General features: G+C 39.0%; 1 protein-coding gene across 1 annotated transcript in view; it reads right to left on the bottom strand.

Moving 5' to 3' along the window:
• Window positions 1-22,298, bottom strand: part of LOC306883581 (catenin alpha-1-like) — a 104,288-nt gene that overhangs the window by 74,854 nt on the left and 7,136 nt on the right. The window contains exons 4-7 of the mRNA XM_079438951.1: window positions 21,105-21,271; window positions 15,139-15,258; window positions 13,575-13,844; window positions 4,198-4,401 (exon numbers count right to left, since the gene is read on the bottom strand). Of these exons, the coding sequence (XP_079295077.1) occupies window positions 4,198-4,401; window positions 13,575-13,844; window positions 15,139-15,258; window positions 21,105-21,271 (761 nt within the window). The remainder of the gene's footprint in view (window positions 1-4,197; window positions 4,402-13,574; window positions 13,845-15,138; window positions 15,259-21,104; window positions 21,272-22,298) is intronic.

Genomic DNA, 22,298 nt, shown 5'->3' on the forward strand with positions numbered 1-22,298 from the left:
GGTCAGAACAGACACATCATGTGAAGTAGTTACGAGAGGGTGGAATAATTAAATTTGTGCTTGAACCGCAGCACTCAAACCATGAGCTCGTGCTCGGCAAAGTGAAGTGGCTTGTTTGTTTAACAGTGCTCTGCATTGTTAATCATCTGGCTAATCAGTCTGGGCTAGACTTTCAAGTCGAAACCAGATTGACTGCCTGAGTTCGGGGTTACAGCACAAACCGGGGCATGCGGTTTAAGGTCCTGCGTAACAATTACACATCTGGCTAACAAAGGCTTGATCAATCTCTGTGCTAATCGGCAATTAATTACAATCTATTTTTGAACAGCCTGAAAACCGCTTTTGAAAACCTAAGCCAAAAACGGGATGCGGCAGTCCATTTTAATTCAATCCGTGCCTTCAGTTTTTCTCCCCACATGCACCATTTCTGCTCAAAGATAATGAAACCTGTAAAATTCAGGTCGCATAACAGTGATTAAAACGTTAGTATTCATCATAAGATTATATCAATTATGAATAGAGGTTTGATTATTTTGAGGCGCTGCTCCAAAAATCACTTAAATATGTGACTGAGGCGAGAATCAAAGCAAGGATATTAAACGAACATGAGATGACAAGAAAAAAAAGAATGAAAAGATGAAAAAAAAAAAAAAGAATTTATGCCAATTTGAGCAACTTTAAAGCATTTACATTCAAGCAATATAAAGTCAGAAACCCTAATGTGTTAAGCGCTTAGCTTGGTCAACATAATGCCCAGAAACTGAGTTACATTATGCCTTTTTATTAAATTTTCATAAACATTCATATCCAGAGCCACTGCCAGAGGCTCGAACTACAGAACTTGGGTTTCAGATTAACCTTTCGAGACCTCATTTAATTTATAGAATAATCAAAAGTCTGTTTCACACAGCTGATTTGTGGGAGGCTGTCAAAATACATATCCAATCAAACTTCTCATCCGAAAAGATAAATCTGTAGAAATTTGACTAGAATAAATTGAACGATTACTGCCTTAAGCAGGAAAATAGTTGATGACATTGTCTTCAATTCTATTATGTCAATGCATCATTTTGCTTCAATAAATTAAGCACAAAGTTCCAGCGGGCAGTTCATTTTGCGGTTTGAAAAATGTAAAAGGCAGAGAAAAGGACCCACTGCTATACTAGCTAGCTAAAAAGAGAGAGAGGTTTAAAGAGCAAAACTCCTCCAATAGCATAGACTCAGCTGTGACTGAAAGCCCATGTGCTGTCTGGCCAATATGTCCTTCTATCAAACCAAGTCACTTCAAACAAGGCAGTTCCTTTATTCCAGGAGAAATCATATGGCTAAAAATTGAATTTGGGACACCAATTTAATCTCTGTATTATTGCGGGCCTTCAGAGTTCATTTAACAACACAGTCAGAGCATAAATTGGATGCGAGACTAGTTATTCATTCTAACAGAGGGAGGAGGTGCTGCACCTGTCTTACTCAAATCGAAAATCCCAGCCTATTGCACCCAACACATTCCTCCATTTAGCAGAGGATAAAAGTGTAAGAAAGATTGAGGGAGAAATAATGTTACTACCGGATAAGGAAAATCCTGAAAGACTATAAACAAAAAGATGTTAAGAATTTTCCTGCATTAAAAGTCCAGAAATGCCCATCTGTTAGCACTATGGCAAAACATCTTAAGATTTTAAACATTAAATAAACATTTTAACCCATCCACAAAGTGCTATGTTACCCTCTCCCGGAAAAAGAAAAAATATTTGTCTATAACATAACAATAATACTTGAATAAAATGAACATTGCTTTTATTCAGCAAGAATGCATTACATTGCCAATCTCGAGTCAACTGCGGCATATGTAAGCAATAGCTCACTAGGTTTTGGAAGAGAGCTTGCAAAAGGTAACGCCAGGTAAAGTGCCAGCCAAAGCATCCAGAGACTCCAGGAGGCTTTAGTCCAGGGGTAGTCGAGAAAGATGGACATATCTCCCTCATCTGTTTCTCCTGTCTGAACGAGTGAGCAGCCAAAGCATTGTCATGTCAGCTGCGCTTCAGGGCTGAGGAGCAGTGTTGTGTGTGTTGGGGCAGACACGCTGCAAAGGCCTAGTCAAGTAGAAAACCTGTTTTGAAACGACCCGGACACTGCTTGGATGAATCTGTGGCTAAAATAAACTGGCAGCACCAAGGAGGAGCAAAAAAGTGATCACAGAAACATACGTCTCATGGATGGCGCTCATCTGTATTCAAACGATGGCTCTGTCATTTATCTGTGTAGGGACATATGGGACTGCTCGGTGTCATTTATCTGAGCAGGGACATAAAAAAAGTCTATACATAAGCTGGGGTTTCTATAAAAGGTCCTGTCCAATTATATTAGCATTTCTCATGCAGTCATGGTAGCATGGCTAATTTTGGATGACATGGCAAGCTTATTACACAGATAGCTGCATATTAGTGATTACCATCACTGCTGGAATCAATCTGGTATGATTTTTCCATTCCAGGCATGAGCACTCTTCACGAGGATCACTTGAAATGGCACTGGAAATCGAATGTGTAATTTTACTTGTATTGAATGCTTGTGCCTTATCCATGCCAAACCTCTTGCTAGATGTTATCAGACAGCCATTTTCAGGCTCTCACACCGCAGTGTTAAAAATGGACGGTAATGACAGAGGCACTTGCTCACGATCCTGGTCTGGAATTACACAGAACCAGCAATGAGCCATCTGGAGCGTGTCAGCTCAGGTTCCCGAGAACATTGCTGTGTTTCCAGACAGAGCAGAGGACCTGCTGCTTCCTGACGTTTTGTAAGACTGACATAAATAGTCACTGACACCTGCGAGACATGGCCTCCCCGAACATCATCTTCAGCGGTTTGTAGCACAACACCACTTCAGCTGCCCGCACACTGCTATTAACGTGTGACAGAAAAATGATGTTACTGTGTGCTAAGGGCAAAGAACTTAATTGAACTTTGAGTAAGGCCATCAAGCAGGAAAAACTTATTATAATACTTATTGTAATACAGATTACGATGGGAGTAGGACTGTACAAATTGGTCAACATTCTGTGGTTTTAGAGAGAGCACGAGCGTTATTAAATATTTTTTATTACTAATTATTAACTAGAACACTAAATATAAAAAAATTACATAATGCCATACTTCACCCTAAAAGAGGCAGATTTTCTTTAGTTCAGTTTTATTTCAATTAAATCACGCAGCCCTTACTAGATATCTAGAAAGCAATAGAAATTTAGCTATTTCCAAAAAAAAAAAAAACAGATGGAATGCAGTACCACGGCAGCCAAAAACAACAAATCCGATTGGCTGCTTGGAAACAGAAAGGCTACTTCATTTGGAAATGAGACGAAGATGGGGAAAGAGGTCAGTTAAAACAAAGACCTGTCATATAGAGAAATGTACTAGGAGAAAAAAAAAGAGTGATGATATGACATTCAGTGTCTGTTTGAAACCAAAGGAATAAATTAGCCAGCAGAAAAGAGGTAGGGTTTTAACCTGGTGAATTAAAGTTAAATTACTTATTAGAATGATTTAATTTGTTTATCAAATATAGCACTCCACACCAGCTTGGCCTAAAAGTGGCCAATTTTCTCTCGGTGTGAGGCAAATACAGCCAAATGTTTCAAAGAACTTGCAAATTCTTCATTTACCCACTGGACCACAAGCATATCATGTCACCCACCGTGCTGCACGCCACAGGGGTGTAAAACTGTTGCTTTCAAACAACATTTCTTTAAACTAATCAGGACTTTCTTTGAAAAAAAAAAAAATAAGATAATAAATGGAGAAGCAAAAGGAAAACAAATTAAATGAAAGACCGCAAAAATAACTAAAACCAATATTGGTGAACAAACAAGAGAATTATTTGAAAACAACAGCAGTCAAACAATTCAATGCATAGATCAGTATCATAGGAGGGGGCTTGTGTGTACTGAACCCCTCTCTTCAAAAGCTAGGCGGCACAGGACAAATTGTGATGAGACTGGAGGTCTTTATACAACAGCACCGGTCGAACGTGATGTGTGCACTGTCCCTGAAATAAAACTCCCCTCTCCATCCCTGCAGGAGTGCGTCTGCCTCAGGTAGCAGGTGGGTACTCGGCATCGCCATTCAGGGATGTGGGACTGTGGAAGGTGAAAAGTAGTAAACGAGAAGGAAAAACAGTATTTGACGTGCACCTACATTGCCCATGTACTCTGAGAGCAGATCCTGCAGCGCCTGTCGCACGGAGTTGCATTCGGCCACGATGCGCTCGCGCCGGTCGTCACGTGTGCAGGACGAATCAGCCATGAGGGCAGCGCCACTTATGATGCTCTCCAGACGCTCTTCGAGAGAAGGCCGGAACCTCTCCTCGCTGAAACTCAGCGGGTCCACGATGATCTGCTTCTGCAGGGGGAGAAAAAGAGAGAGAATAAAGCATAAGATGATTAAAAGTAGAAAGAGCACGACAGGAAGATTAAGCACTTTCTCTGAATTAATGCACTAAAATATTCCCATTCAGCGTTTCTGTGCAAAACGTGGGGGAAAAAAAGTGAGATTTATGATTTCACATACCAAATGTCCAACTTCACAAGAGTTTGACAGTTAAACGGCAGTCATTATTGGCTGTGCGGCCTGAACAGGATTTTGGAATCTATCTCCCTGGACGCCGAGGCACAAGCTGTGATATTCATTAACTGGACGAATCAATAATTCACAAGATCTGAGATGATGGTCTGGGGCTCCTGATGCAATTTCAGGCCAACGGCTTTTGCTCAATCAGAGGCTGCATTAGCTTGCCTGTGCATTTCGGCTGCCTTTTAAATCAACTACGTAACAGACGGCATCTTAAAAGCCATTTGTACTGTCTTCTGGGGACGAATGGAAAAAAATAAAACAAGCAGGACAAAAATCAAGCTTAACTGCACATTATGTAAGATCACAGACTTTTGCACATCTCATGTGGGGTTTTCAACAGAGAGAACTGATTCGGTAAACACTGCAGTTAGTACGAGCGCATCTTTAAGGCTACTAACCCTAAACAGCAGAGCAATCGGATTTCGGCCTAGAGCAACAAAATGCAGTTGCGCATATAAAACACTGCTATTTTCCTCCTTGAGCCAGGATGACATTTGAGATGTCCCTACATGTCCTCTGCTGGGTACACTCACTTGGGGACATCACACTCCCGCTCTCAAAGAATAAACTTGTCAATGTCTGGTACAATTAAAGCGACACGACTCACATATGTGCCAGAAAAGCGATAGCTGCCTAGAAAGAAAAGAAAGAACGGTGGCAGGCGGAGTCAATCTTCAAAACAACGTGACAAGCCCCTCCATTTGATGTCATATACGCTGTAAAATATTCAACAATTCAGTTGTTAGAATCTGAGTTTATTAGCCTCATCTCATCTGACCTCCTTTACTTGCGTGTCACGTTGGCATGGCAACAAGCCTCTCTCTCTGACTCACTGCAAAGTTGCTCCAGCTTCAAATTAAGCAGCAAGAAGCGATGTGGAAAAAATGTGCATGTGCTCTGAAGTTTCTGCATGGTCACCAGGAAATTAAAGACGCACATGATCTGAGGTACTGACATTCCCCATCTCATTTGAGCGCACACTCGCACATACTTTTTTTTCTTTTAGTAAAACAGATGCCATCTGCTTGGGAAGAGGACCGCCTCTCCATTGTGAAGATGTCTGGCCTCCTGAAACAGCTACTACCAAGAATAGAGCAGCTAAATCTCCAGCATGAGACATTTTAACATACAAAATATAAAGTGCAATTTTTTGATACACCGATACAATTTTGGAACATGTGTCAAATCAACGTGACATTGCCCGTATAGTGTCACCCATACATGGATGCCAATATTTTCTGATGATTGCTTTAGTTTTAACTAGGGTTTTTTTGTTGCTCAGGGCCCTTTGTGTTGCATTCAAAGTAATACAGATCCCAATAGCCAAGATTAAGGGAAGCAAAGCTGGTTTTACAATAATTATGGGAAACAAGTCTTGCTGATGCTTCAAGATGCTTGGTGATGTTTTCATTCTGTTAGCCACAAGGGCAATTGACTTAGCAGCCTTTCACAAAGAACAGTACAGAGGGGTTTAGAGATGTGCCTTTAAAGAGTTTAGCAGAGAGCTGTTGGAGGGAAAACATGATGCAACTAAACTACACAGAATAAGCTAATTGTGTTTTGCGTTTTTGTATCGATTCAGAGTTTTATGATTTCAATTATCATAAAAGAAATTACTTCATTAAACCTTAAGAATTTAATCTTGTAAGTTGTAATCAACCGACAATCACAATTTACATCAAATTTTGCCAGATATAGTTCTGAAATTACTTCAGAATAATGTACAATTTAGTATACAAGAAAATGTATACATTTCTTAAAGTTAAACAGAACTTTTATTTTGGTGTTCACATGTCATGCTTCCAGCTCTAATTGAACACACTTGAACCAGATAATGAAAACTAACACCAGAGCAGGTTGGAGCTAAACTCCTGATATGTAGGCTAACTTACTCAAAGTTTTATTACAAATATTGTGAATTAATTTGACATATCACCAGGCCCTGACACGAGCTGCAAAAGACACTCTCTTCAGCAATAACCCCCCCCCCAAAAAAGTCATCTAGTTATTCAAAGCAAGTGACAACACAGAATTAGCTTACATTCAATTATACAAAATTGCTAAAATAAGACTATCACGGGTTTTAGCATTAATGGAAATCATTAAAAAAAAGAAGGCAGTACGGTAGCAATAATTCAGCTGTCTGTAGATCAATCCAACAAGATGAGCTCTATACAGCATTTTAAAATTCCCTAGAAAAGCAGCATGCAAGGTCAAGAGTAAAAACTGGGCCAATCACATAGTACAGCACAATCAATATAATGGAGGTCCGAGGGTACCCATAATTCTAGCAGCCGCAGGTACGGATAGAGCTGCAGGCTGCTAGAAATCGCGACATGCTTTGTGCCGAGTATTGATTGGCTAAGAAGGGGAAAAAAAACAATTTGCTTCAAAATTTGGACATTTGCTTCACTTACAATTAAACGTTACACTCTTAGCCTTGGGTCACCACAAAAACATTGTTTTAAAAACTCTTAATTCATTTAAAACAGCTCAGATTAATTGCCTCTCTCAGATAATCTGATGAACCATATGCAACAAAATCTATAAACTTAATTTTGTTGCCAGTGTTAAATTTTGCCTCCCAGTGCATCCTGCAGTCTGCTTCACATGATTAAATTATCACTTCCTAATGGGTTTGAGCTGAAAAGGACAAGAGAACAGCAAATGACAAAGGCCTGATGCTGTGGAATCCAACCCTGGGCATAAAACAAAGAGAGACGATACAGTTGATAAGTCGTGTCACAAACGTGACAAACAATGCATTTTGGGCTCCAGTCAGAAGCAGAAAAAAAAAGAGGATGTCAGTTCATTGTTGTAGAATGACGAGGGATAATTGCAGCATGTAAAAGGGAAAAGGGAACGAGAGATGGGTGGAGAGGAGCAAAAGAGCGAGAAGAGAGAAACTGACTCATGCTACTACACCTACAGCTCTGTAGATGACTAATGAATTCTGCATTAATCTATCAACTTCCAGATGTATTCACAGTTAAGTGGGAAGATGAGAAAAAAAATTATAATAAATGAGTGATTTCATCCCATGAGAGTGAGGAAGCAACAAGAGACAAGATAAATAAAAAAATATATATATATATAAATGCCTTGAAGGTAACTGAGCATGTGAGCCCCAGAGACAGCAGATTTTGAAGATCAGAGCTTTCTAAAGTCCCTGAACTCAGAGCCAACAACCCCAGAGACAGTTTGGAGAAACAAAAGGAGCACAAAAACTCAGGAAACAAGACAATAACCCATTACCTCAATAATTAAAGGCCCCAGAACTAAGGATGAGAATGTACTTTTGCAGAAGACAAGAAAAAAGAAAATCAAATGGTGAAAGAACAGAGTGACAGGGTTTGATTTGATGTGTGAGTGCTCTCTTTAGCAGAGCGATGCTACTTCTGACACCACTGTGTGCAAAATCTTTCAACAGCTAATCGAGGCAGAGGAAATCTGATGAGCAAACCCTCTCGCCACAAGAGACGGAGACGAGTACCTGTGGTGACTGATTTGTTGCAAATTTAACAGGAGGATGCTGAGGAGGTTTAACAGTACATTGCCTTAATTGACTTTACTCATTTTGATCTGTGTTGCCCAGGCAAACATATACGATACATCATAACAGAATTGTTGATTTGAGTTGGCCTAATAGATGCAATATAATTAGGGATTTTAGAGATGAAATGAAGTGCTGTGCTAATCTCTTAAAGCCTTCTCTCATCATTATTTCATGACGGAAAGCATCCATTTCAAAGCAGAAAATAAAAACAAGTATATTCTGCACATCAAGAGCAACGCAGTCTGTAAACACTCATCTAGCGGCTTCAAACTTCATTAGAGGCACCTGCTTCAGTCCACATAAAAACTACAGATTCAAACAAATTGTATTTGAGATCAGCAGAGAGTTTTAAGATGTTTTATGCTGCTGTCCATCATTAGGGTGGAAATTAAACACCCACTACCAGCAAAAAAGCTTTTTTTATTTTAATTTTTTCTTCTCTCTCAATGGTGGGAAATTTACTCCGCTTTGACAAGACACCACAATTGGCAGCCTTGGAGAATTTATTTTTATTTATTTATATATTTATTCATTGAAAAAAAAAAATAATAATAATAATTCACTTAATTTTTTTGGCATTTCTTTTCAACATTAAAAAGGAACATACCAAAAACAGCTTTAGAAAATAATCAACCAATGCAGAAAAAAAAAAAAAAACTTAAGTTTTAATGCTGTGTTCAATTTCACAGATATACTGAGCTGGAATTGAATTTAAAAATGCTGGTAAACTGTGGATGATGAGAAAAAGGTTAATTTCCTCTCTGTCCATCAGGAACATTACTTAAAAGTACAGGTTGCATTTGCTAGACCAACAAATTCAAAAGTAATATATGCTGACACCCTATGCTCAAAAACACAGCTGGTGCCATTATAACATACTTTTTTTCTTTTATAAGATCTCTATGGCAACATTTCTGTTCGTGCATATCATTTGAATTTATTATTTCACTAACTGATTGTTTAAAACAGGGGTGGGCAAACTTTTTGACTCGAGGGCCACATCAAATTTTCCACATTAAGTGAGGGGCCGCATAATGTTTATGACAAATGAAGCTTTGATTTTTTTTTTTTATTCTAAATCGACACTCACTTACTACTGTACTATGTATACTTGTACATACATGGCAGTTCTTTTCTTGTACCATCTCTACCTATTTTTATGAGCACTTTATGACACACAGATAAGTTGCATTGGTGTACAAGTCTATGTATAAGACACATTTTATCATTTCATTCAGAAATAATGTAAAATAAACGACACGTTTACAAACAATAGAAACATGTTTTTATATTCCCTACACTCCACAAAAAGTCCTGTAAATTTAGCAGTGTTCAGAATAGAAAAAAGAACGAAAACATAAGTAAAAAACAAACACAAATTATAGTGGCATTCACTATAAACATTCTAAACGCCCAGCCTTAAATACTTAAAGCGAAACTGAAACTAGCGGCGTGGTTGCTGGAATATGCACAATTTAAACTCACTTGCCTTTTCTCATTCATCACCAATAATAATGTGCGCGCTTTGTGCTTGACCTTGATTGCTTTATATAAGTCACCTTGGAAATTACAACACATTTCAGATTAAAAAAAAAAAACACGATTTGTAATCCAGAAAAAACTGTACTATATCCATTTTCATAAAAATGTGTGTGGAAAACAGAAGAAATAATATCTTTGCAAGATAAAATGACAAATTATATCCATGTTTTCCCCAAATGACAGCACATGTGAGCAGGAGGATAACACTGGCATTTGTTCTGATACTGGAAAGTCTTAAGCATTTTTAATACAGTTCCAATTGCATTTTTCAAAACAAATGAACACTTCCACATTTTTAAAACATGTAACTTATTTACTATTGTGCCAGTTTTGTAGTGTATATAGCTATTTTGACTTTTTATTTTGTATTCGCTGTGCGGCTTGAACGACATAGACGCGGCGCCTGTCTTTAGTGAGGCCACGCGGAGAGCCGCTTCTGAATCTGAATTGCAGATCGACTGGAGCGGCGGGACAGTGTAAATCAGGGGTTATATACTGCACTACAGGCTACAGCGCCATCTATTGGATTTTACTGATACTGCATATTGGAACAACTGCATCACGGACTGGATGAAAATGCCCGTAGTTTGCCCACCTCTGCAGATTCTTATTTTTTTTAAATCTCTCGCAGGCTGCCACAGGAGTGATAGTGGGCCGCAGATGGCCCACGGGCCGTAGTTTGGACACCCCTGGTTTGGAGAAGTCGTGGCCTAATGGTTAGAGAGTCGGACTCGTAATCCAAAGGTTGCAGGTTCGAGTCTCAGGCCGGCAGGGATTGTAGGTGGGGGGAGTGAATGTCCAGCGCTCTCTCCACCCTCAATACCACGACTGAGGTGCCCTTGAGCAAGGCACCGAACTCCCAACTGCTCCCCGGGCGCCGCAGCATAAATGGCTGCCCACTGCTCCGGGTATATGTTCACGGTGTGTGTGTGTTCACTGCTGTGTGTGTGCACGTTGGATGGGTTAAATGCAGAGCACGAATTCCGAGTATGGGTCACCATGCTTGGCTGTATGTCACTTCACAAATCACTTCACAAATTCACAAAATGTTGAGAATGCAATAGACCAAAAACGGTTAGACTAATGGTTCACATTAGGGATGGGCGATATCTTATCGTTTGCGATATACCGTTGAAAATTCTCCTCACGATAAAAATTTGTCTCCTCACGATAATAACGATAAGTCTAGTTGATGACGTAGTTTTGTGCGCGCCCGATTGTGCCTTGAGCGGTTGAGCGCACTGTTCACTCCGCACGTCAAGCGCTCAAGGCACAAGCGCTCCTAAAAAAGAAAATTAAGCGTCGAACCCTGAGATATATTTCTCATGTATGTGAGGAGCCCCAATTTTAAGTTTTCTTTTTTTATTATTATTAATTTAAGTGGTTTCATTATCAGGAAAAAATGCAAGTGATCCGCGCGAGCACCTCACTGTCATGCATGTGCATTCTTTTCCGCACAAACACTTGAATATGAATAATAGTCACGACTCTAGAACATAGCCTCATAAACTTGTTTTAATAAATCGCTTATGCATTAAATAAAGATACAAAACAGGTTGTTAAATATGCTGAATATATTGTTCAAATATTTATAAAATGTGAAACTGTAGCTAATCTTATTCGCAGTCTAGCATTTTGCATCTGCATAACATAGTGAATTATTTTTTAACATGCAATGATACAAAATAAAACCAAAAAAAAAAGTAGACAAATAAGAACGATGTAGCCCACATCTCTTGAGCGTGCGTCGCACTCAGCATGCGCGAGCCGAACACGCAAAATCTTGCTCTCTGCATGAATGCAACGCAGATAGCGACACAAGTTTGTTTGAAACACATAAAAAGTTTAAATAAGATAATATTAACAATGAACATTATATGACATTTAAAATAGTTTTGGCGATTTTTTTCCTTCAGTCCGCCTGTGCATTTCTGACCCAAACAGCAAAGCAGTCTAAATCTCCGCGATGTTCTCGTTAAATATGCAATTTATGAGATAGTACAATGAATTAATTTCTAAAATGTTATGATATGGAAAGCCTGAAACAGATCACAGCAGTATAGCCATACACAGGCTTTCAGTCATCAGCAACGTGGTAAACATGCATGCCAGTATGCATACGATTTAATATGAAGCGTCCTGCATTATTATGGTTGATAAGAGCAATTAATGGAGATGAGCTGTTGATCATAATTAGCATGGCCATAAGTTGGCTTTGTACAGAAAGTTTCAAGTTAATTGCATTAATAATTACTATATGAAATGAACTTAATCTTACGTTACGGACGTGACACAGCGCTGAAGCATCCTGACGTCATAAATCTAGCCCTTATAATTCCAGAAATCATCGCTGTTTGGACTAAGTGAGTGTATTTACTTTTCAGACAGGCCTCCATCTTTCTACAAAATACTTACTGTTGACACAAATTTAAAAATGGGCAGTCTTTGATATATCATTTCAAAATATGAAATACAGTCGAATGAAAATGTATTTTTACTATAGGTCCACCCCTCATATGTGGTGGATAAACATAGCGATTTCCTTCAAATTTCTATTGAAGCACATTAATGCAGTAAAATACAGACCTCAACGCACAACTCAAACAGGGTTTTGTTCTTTTGGTAAAAACTTCATTTTTTCATGGTAAAGTTGACATTTGCATGGAATTATTCATACGTATTATATTTACATTCTAATGATATATATCGTCATTTGTATCGTTATCGCAATAAATACCTGAAATTATCGTGATACATTTTTTAGGCCATATCGCCCATCCCTAGTTCACATCCTATTCCGGAAGGAGACTAACTGTTCAAAGCGCAAATAAACGAAGGATAGCGAATGATCACTTGCTACCCTTAACCTCAAATTAAATTTAGAGACTCCGATCTGAACTATTTGAAATAAGTCACATCAGGACAAAAGTGTATTACTTAGACAGTCAAATTGTCATGTTATTTCCCATAAGTTTTTGGTGCTGACCTGACTCAACCCTGCAAAAGAAGTTCAAACTTGTGAAAGACTCTGTGAGGTCAGTAGCTCGAGCTTTGTTTGGACATACAAATTTAATCTGATCCAATCCTGGATTACAGTCTCCTCGACACAGTTCAATCACACACCGGATTTGTCAACAACTCACTGCTCTCACGCTCTTTGTTGATAAAATTGTGTGGAGCAGTTGCAGAGGGTGATGCAACTGCTGTTAGATCCAAAACACAATATGCTCATCTTCATCACTGGCTGCAAAACAACTTTGTGCTTTTCACAAACCCGAAAGCAAAATTGACAGCAAGTTCCAAAAATCAAGCCTTGTTGCATTTTTAGCCAAAGCCTGATCTTACTGCAGACTTTCTAATGGAGGTGAATTATTGATTCCGCAATTAAAGAATTTAACATGTTAAGCCAAGCCTAAGGTCTGCAAGGAGCTGCATGTTTCATAACTCTTCAATATAACCTTCTCAATGAAATCTGAATATTTCACAATCTATATCCCATACCTAAAGCTGGACCAAGCCATTCACTGGTATTTAACACCCTCACTGAAAAATGCATAAGCTTTTCTGTTGTTCTACCCTTTTTGTTGTTGCACCTCACAGCAGCATGCAATATGGCATCCATCCCAATAAAACTGGCCAAAAAAAGCACTCATTCCCTAAATGACAATGTTCACAGAGCACATTCCCCTCAATTAGAGAGAGGCCAATTCTCAGTTTAGTCTTGGTCGTGTTGCTGAATGACAATTCTTCACTGACACAGTTTATAGGCTATTTATAGTTATATTTCTGTCTGAATCAGAGAAACTGTCCCAAACTCGTAACTTCCAAAAGCCCACGGACTTACATCAAAGTTGTTGAGGGCGTAGGCCAGTTCTCCTCCACCTGCAGACTGGGAGAAGCTGGAGTCCTCGCTGCTGGTAGCCTGAGCTGCATTAGATATGCCGGAGACAGCGTGCTGCAGCTGCTTGTAGATGAGGTCCCGGTTGGCCTTGTATGCAGCCACGTCTGGGTGCTGCAGGCAAGCGCGCGAAGCCGTGTACAGCATGGGAACATTCCTCTGAAGCACGCCGCGAGCCGCGGCCATTTGGTCTTTGTGATGGACATCCTTGAGTTCCTGTCATATGAAGAGAGGGAAGAGGGAGAATTCAGGGGTGATGTTACAGGCCTGTCATAATAAGGACATGACAGACAACCCCCAAGGGGGCACACATGCTCATAATCAGATCATGACCGTACAGCCTGGCAAATATGCCACGTAGAATAACGTGCCATGTGGAACCAAAGTAAATATGATCACTTCTGTTAAGTGAACAAATTGGGTAATTTGTCTACTTTTTTTATTGCCAGTGTACATCATGCGTGGCATGATGGACACTATTTTTTATCCTTCACATCATAAGTGCCACATTTTTAAGACGATGTGTCAAGTTAATGATCAATGGGCTGCTCTATACACACTCTGTCTAGCTGTTTGAAAGAGGGAATACGTCCTGCGTGAACGCCTTCTAATCTCTAAAGTGTTGCTGTTGCTGCCCCATATTTAAAGTCAAGGTAGTGTTGACACAAATTGCTGTTTGTTAGAACAAAAGTTACAGCCAAGAAAAAAAATATATACTTTGTGGCCAGTTTGAGTATAGTTGACAGGATTTTGATCTATGTGAAATGTTTTGAAGATGGGAATAAAAAAAAAAAGACAGGGTCAATTTTTGTGCTTTCATGATCGATCTTTGCTGTCAAACCTGAGATCTCCCAAGTGTGGACTAGCCCTCACTGAAATTTATTTCTGTTCTCGGTGGAAAAAAAGCATAACTCCTCTGAGACGGAAGTAGAAAAAGTTTTTTCAAAAATTTAATACCACAGCAATTTGCACCTTGGGAGTGAGGCAGAAGCATCTACCAACGGATTCACAAAATTATAAACTTAGAAGGGCCCAGTGTAGCATGAGAGGGGAAATCACGCTGAATAAATAAAATGAACTGCTCTACTTCATATTCGAATAGAGAAATAATTAGCATTGTCAATATACTATAATCTCTCTCTATTGCGAAACAACGTTCATTCTATTAATCAGTGAGCTCACCTGGAAAATTCATCCTGAAATCCATCACTGCTGACAACTGCTTATCCTGATAAACCCAAAAAAAATCCCAAAGACCCAATTCTCATATCATTTAAATGGATTTTGTTAGTCTAGCTGCTCCAACCCAGTCTTGCTTTCCCCCTCACCAACCGGTACAAAGAGGATTGTTCGTGCTTACACGTATCAAATCTTCAACCAGTGCTGCATAGCTCCTCGCTGCATATGTGGGTGGAGAATGTAATGCTATTCGAAGTCTGTATATCTCCGAATGAAATTAGATCTCTTCAGATTATGAGAACATTTGGTATGATGAGTGGCTTCACTTTACCTGCTGCCTCTTGGCCGCCATAACATTCAGTTTGTCCACCTCCGGTTTCAGAGCTTTGTACTGGATACCCAGGTCCTGCTCAGTGCCAGCGTTTCGCACCTTCACCAGGCTCTCCTCAACCTGTGGGTCAAGTACGATAAACCGTTAAAGAAAAAACCTCTTAATTTATGGTCTATGGACATTAAGTGCAACATCTGAAAATCATTCATGCATTTATCCTGCAGGCTCTGGGTTTCTTAATCACCATAAATCTCTTTTAAAAGGCCCTTCTGGGATATACTAACATTTAGAACTTGTGAACTTTTCCACTTTTTATCGATAAAGACAACAGAAAGAACTGGAGAGAGGGAAAAATGGCAGAAAACATCTTATATAAAAGGGGAAAACAAAGCTGTACGATTGAAAAGGTATCAATATGAAATTATTGTACTGAAAAATGATTAGTGAAATAACCATTCATGCTACCTACATTCAAATTGTTCAACCACTGTTGTAAAAAACAAAAAACAAACGTCCATCTCGATCATGATTTTCCCTTAGTGTACTCTAATTCAACAAATGCATTATCCAAATCATTAGTACATTAGTCAAAATCAGACACGAGAAATATTTAATGGTCACACAAGCATACTTAAGCTTCTCATTTGATCATTCAAGCTGAGCTCCCAGAACAATTCAATGAAGAAAAAAAGGCAAGAAAAACAGCCTACTCTTCCACAAGAAAGCTTCTGCTTTCACTTGCACGAACGTCCATCATAAACTTCAAGCAAAAAAACAGAACGAGTTTTTCACAGCCCTGCCAACATGGTGAAATCATTTCTGTGCACGAACGTGACAAGACCTCTCTACGCTGCATCAGGGACTACACAAAATGTGATTCAATAGTGTATTGCTTGCAGAAACAAAGTGGATGTAATCTAGTTTGTACCAACAACCTATAGACTAAAAGCAAACAGATCTTATATAAATGTAGGCATGTGAGAAACACAAATTGTAGGCTACAGAAATGTTTGCAACATCCAGCTGCCATGCAGGGTTTTCGTTTTATATATATGAAGTGTTCATATTCACACACAGTAACTGGGTTTGCCGTGCATATAATTACTGTTGGAGGAAGTTTAAGAAGAGTTGGGCAGTAAAACCAGAGGGTAATAAAAGCACTGACACCGGTGCAGATGATGAAGGGGGTAAATAGGACTAAACTCAGGCATCTTTTAGTGTGCTTTACCCAACCTTCTGGACCAAAGCCAGTTTCCTGCAGTACTCCCTTCGGCGTTCGCTTTTTCTCAGATCCACAGACTGACAAGGGGCAGAGATAATGAAGGGGTTATAAAAAGAAATACACCAAGATATGAAGGTTCAAAATATCTTTGCTATCAGCCATCTACAAATGTAAGGGCCTGTTTACACCTGGTCACTTCATGTGTTTTCTTTGACCGGCTATCTATCTGATTTGTTAAAACGTTTCCATTTACACTTGGCCACATAAATGTGTCTTCGCAAAATGGATATAAATCTGTTCTTTAATTCCTGCGCTATTTAACGGAGTTCACGTCAATGAAAGCAATAGATATGCACTGCATTTTATTTATCATCAGATAATTTCAATATCAGAGACCGCAACAAGAGAAAGCGCGGCGTCAGCACTGGAAAGATAGGTTAGTCTCACTACTTTTAATGAAAATGATTGTGTGTTGAGCGTCTGCGACTTTCAGTTTCATTCGCGGCAGTTAGCGCATCGGCTTGCTGAAGAGATACTCAGCTACTCATCTGCAGTGATGCTTGTTGCATTAGCGCTGTCATATCTGACTATACCATACAGCCTATAAAACGCTCACACGTTTATTTTTTTTATATTTTGGGAGGAGTAAAATTAGTATGTGTGGTTTCAACAACCAGATGCATTTACACTTGTCCAGTTTCATCTGGAATGCTGCCCAGACCACCTCCTGAAGTGGTTTGAGCGATCAGACTTATATCCGTCTAGAATGCGTTTCGGAGGGCATTTACACCTGGTCTTTTCAGGATCGGATAGCTATCCGATCAGAAAAAACGTGCCAGGTGTAAACAGCCCCTAAATGTTAGCACCAGTTATACACACACAACACATTTTTGGCTAATTTCCAGCTTAAAACTTGTTTTCCATCAAGTGTCATATTTCAAAAAGACCAGCCTGATACTTTGCCAGAGAGTTGGCATGATGTGAACCACTCCAAAATTAAATGGAAATTGCCGGGCACATACTCTGCCCATTTTCACATAACCCCTCCAGGCATGTCTAGAGTAATCAAAATGTTAAAAGAATCATTCACTCAAAAATGAAAATTGTGTCATCATTTACTCTCAACAGAGACCAAAGGTTCAGGCATTTTTTATAAGTGAAACATGACATGCAAATAAATATGCATACGCATGAAAGTGAGTTGTGAGCTACAGCAGAGGGGAAGATGAATAGTGAATATAACTACTTAAAGCTAATGCATAACTTCAGAAAACTTTTTATAAAGGTGAGAATCATATAGACCACTTTTATAGATACTGCCCATGGTTATCGTATATTATAGAAAACGGTGTCTCTGATGTTCAATGAATCGTCATGGAAATCCATAAAGGCCTGGAACTACATTACTGTTCCAAATTATGGGGTCTATAAGATTTTTTTTTTTAATGTTTGTGAAAGAAGTCTTTTATGCTCACCAATTACTTGATCAAAAACACAGTAAAACAGTTATATTATTACATACAGTCATGTGAAAAAGATAGGACACCCTATTGAATTCCATGGTTTTCTTTATCAGGGTATAATTGAAAAAAATCCATCTGGTCCTTGACTGGTCTTAATTTTGGAAAATAAAACCACAGATGAACGTCGCATGACACATTGCACCATGTCATTATTTAACAAATATAAACTTTATCAGTCTCTCACATCATTCTGGAGGAATTTTGACCCACTCTTCTTTACAACGTTGCTCCAGTTTTTCAATGTGTGTGGGCATTTGTTTATGCACAGCTCTTGCCGCAGCATTTCAGTCAGGATGAGCTCTGGACTTTGACTGGGCTTTTGCAACACCTTGATTCTTTTCTTTTCAGCCGTTCTGTTGTAGATTTGCTGGTGTGCTTGAGATCATTGTCCTGTTGCATGACCCAGTTATGGCCAAACTTGAGCTGTCGTAGGGATGGCATCACATTTGACTCAAGAATACTTTGGTAGACAGAGGAGTTCATGGTCGACTCCATGACTTGAGGTGCCCAGGCCCTGTGGCCACAAAACAAGCCCAAAATCATCAGCCCAACACCAGCAAGCGTGACTTTTCGTATGAGGTGTTTGTGATGATATGCTCTTTAGGTTTTCACCAAAAGTGGCACTGTGCATTATGGCCACACACTTTGGTCTCTTTTTGGTCTTTTGGACATTGTTCTAGAAATCTTATGGTTTGTTCAGATGCAGCTTTGCAAACCTAAACTGTGCTGCCATGCATTTTTAGATAGAAGAGGCTTTCTTTTGGCAAGCCTTCCAAGCATGCAATGCATGCCGATACTTGGCATTGTGTTAACACACACCTGAAGGCTCCAGACCAGCAAACTGCCAAAACGTCTGCTTTTATAGGTGCGCTCACTTGCTAATGACCAGTTAATCAAAGGCATTTGATTAGCGATGCCTGACAGCTACTTACCCTCTTAATTTCTATGTTAACAGTAAAGCCCAATATATACTTCTGCGTCGAACCTACGCCGTAGCTCTGTGTAGTACGGCGTAACCTACACCGTAGCCTCTCCAAAATTCCAACAGCGCGTCAATTCTACATAGAACACAAGCACTGTGATTGGTCTGCTAGAACCCCTCCCTCCATATGTAGTTTTGTGTGTACTTTAATATATTTTAAATGTTACACCTTCTTATTTAAAATAAAAACAAAGCAAAGAACAAGTGTCTTATTTATTATACTACATAGCTTTCTACTAGGGCTGTGCAATTAATCGAAATTCAGTTTCGATTTCAGCCTCCAACGATTATGAAAACACAGTAATCGAGATAAAACGATTATTACGCCATAAAAGGCCAATTTTACGTGCAAATCAGTAAAATCATGTAACGAGATTTTTGCAAAATGGGACGTGCTTGATTTAAGTTAATTAAGATTTATTTTTGTTTTTAAAAGCGTGACAGAACATGCGCTTCCTCAGGAAGATTACGGTGTATGCGCTCAGAGACAGAAAACAACACGGACATGTAAAGTCATCTTTTACCGCCTAAACGGTCAAATACTTGCAAAAAATGTGGCAAAATGCGGCGCTTATTGATTATTCATGTAAACCCTCGTCTGTTATGTAATAAAAGAACGTAAGGAGTTGAGAATGAAAATACTTGTGTAACAGTAAATTGAATCCGTGCGGCTCTTAAAGTGACAGCGGGCTATATTCCTGCTGCCGACTGTGTGCTTTATATTAATAATCAAACAACAAAAGACAAATTCAAAGTCACTCACTGCTCTTGACTACTTTTGTAGCTTTAATAAGTAACAAAGGAAGTTTAATTCTTACAGTGAAGACTATGCTGTTTTATTTTACATCAGGTTATTCAATTTCTCTAATAGGCTGCTAACTGAATAGCTACTTTAGACTTGCATTAAAAAAAATTAAAGCACAGTTTGTTTAATTTGCGTTTTTTTTTTGTTTTTTTTTCTATTGTATTGCTTTGCTTTTTTATTACTGGCAGTTTAATTATTTTCAATAATTTTGAGGACCTTTTTTGTTGTTGTTTTTAACTAATATTAGTTACTCTGGTATTCTACTATGGTACTGAGAATTGTGACATTTCGCTGGTCTCTAAAATGTACATGTCATTTACAGAAAATATATTTGATATATATCACTATCTTTAAATAAATCTTTCATATAAAGTTTAGGTCATATGGCACACTAATAATCGTTTTAAATAATTGTGATTACAATATTGACCAAAATAATCGTGATTATGATTTTTGTCATAATCGAGCAGCCCTACTTTCTACATCACTTGTTTGTTGCAGACAACTATGTTGATCTGCCGTGGTACAAGTCCTTGTGCACATTGAAAGAATGCCATCTTCTCCTGTTCCGTGGTTGTCTCCTTTTTGTAGTTGATTTAATGACTCAATATTTATTTGCCGCTGTCACAGCTATAATGCTTCTCCAACAAGCCGCCGCCTTCGGCTTTTGCCATGGTACTGTGGGTTACACAAGCAACATGCCCGTGGACACTGCAGACTAGCAGTCTGCATGTGTACTGCACGTCGATGTGGACAACGATGCAGAAGTATAAATGAAAACTGATGCACAGCCTATGCCGTAAAGGGGCGTAGGTATAAGTCAGCCTTAAGGGCTGTCCTAACTTTGTCACACACGGCTTTTCAATTTTGGCTGTATTTTTATTAAATAAATAATGACATGGTGCAATATGTCATGTGTTGTTATCCATCTGAGGTTTTATTTTCCAAGATGTAAAACCTGCCAAGGACCAGATGGGTTTTTTTTATTACGCCCCGATACAGAAAACAATGGAATTCAATAGGGTATCCTAACTTTTCACATGACTGTTTTAAAATAACTTATATTTTAATACATTTTAAAATATATTTTATTCCTCTGATGTCAAAGCTGAATTTTTAGCATCTAATGAAATTGTATTTGCATATTATTATTCACTTATTAATATTATTATCAATGCTGAAAACAATTGTGCTGCCTAATATGTTTGTGAAAAAGGACAGCATTTATTTAAAATACCAATCTACTCTAATATCAAATCTCTTTACTGACATTTTTGATTAATGTGATGCATCCTTGGCAGAATAAAAAGTATTAATCTTACAGACAAAACTTTTAAATGGTAGTGTATAAGTCGTCGAATAAACTAATAATTTTCACTTTTTGGTGAAACAACTTTTAAAAAATGTGTAAAAATGTGTGAGCATGTGTCTCACCAGTTTAAGCTGAAGCAGAAGCTGGTACACATCAGCCATGTCCGCCAGTACAAGCAGATGAGTGACAGCAGAAAGAAGGGCACGTGCAGCGCGGACCATGTTGCCTCTCTTCATTGAAGAACAGGGATCCTCTGCAAACTCTCCTGAGGCCAACTTCATGGATTCTCCTACAGAAAAACAGTCAAAGACAGAGTCTCATTATTAGTTTTAATTCGTCCTTTCATATCCTTCATGACGCAAGAGTAGCAAGGTCAATGAAATTTCCCAATGTGGAAGTCGACATAACCGATAATTCAACATCTGAAGATGCAATTACTTCCAAAGAGGCCTTTTGAAATGCTAAAGACTGGGACCTAATTATTGTCCATTCCTGGATTAAAATCCACTTCTGTTAATTGACAATGATAATACCGTCCAAGGTCACTTGCGAGACCACACAAAGACATAAGAACATAACATACAGGAGGTTCTTTAGTGGCAACCCGGCCTCAAAAACCCAAGTAAACAATGAGCATGGCAGGGAAAAAACATCAATAATCCCCTGTAACAAAGAACTACATGGTGAGCTGTGAAACTTATACCAACAATTCAGGCGGTAGTTCTGATTCAGCCACCCTGCAGTCTGTCATAAGAGCAGAGCCAACAACTATACACAAGAACAACTACAAGGTGAAATATAGAGCTAATCACCAGGGCAGCGGGTGTTCATGTTCAAGGATAAATGCCAGTGGTTAGGGGGGGGTGACGGGTTAATTGCATTAGGATGTCATTTTGTGAAATGCTAGATGGAGAGGAAAGTCAGAAGCAGTGAAACATGGTGGTGAAAGCAAAGGCTCGATTCATGTCTACTCATAGCCAGAGCTCTGTGACACATGCTAGCACACCAAACGAGTCCTTTCAGTGAAGGTCGAGTCCCTGGGATAACACTGACGTCTTATCTGATGTGCCTGTGAAAGGGTGTCATCACTTGCCTTCACATCCCAGTTGGCTCATGTTGAAACCTTTTCAAAGCGACAAAGCAGAGCATTTTAACAGCAGCTTAAAATACTGAAATTAATAAGTGCTGCCGTGTGGCCACAAACCTCACATTCGACACAGTTTCGGCTTTTGTCAAATGTGTCAGCAAATTAACAACGTAATCATGCAGATCCCCGCATCCCACTCAAGCCATACATAAAAATAAAAAAGCCTGCA

The sequence above is a fragment of the Barbus barbus genome (genome assembly GCF_936440315.1).
Source record: "Barbus barbus genome assembly, chromosome: 17".
Lineage (NCBI taxonomy): Eukaryota > Metazoa > Chordata > Actinopteri > Cypriniformes > Cyprinidae > Barbus > Barbus barbus.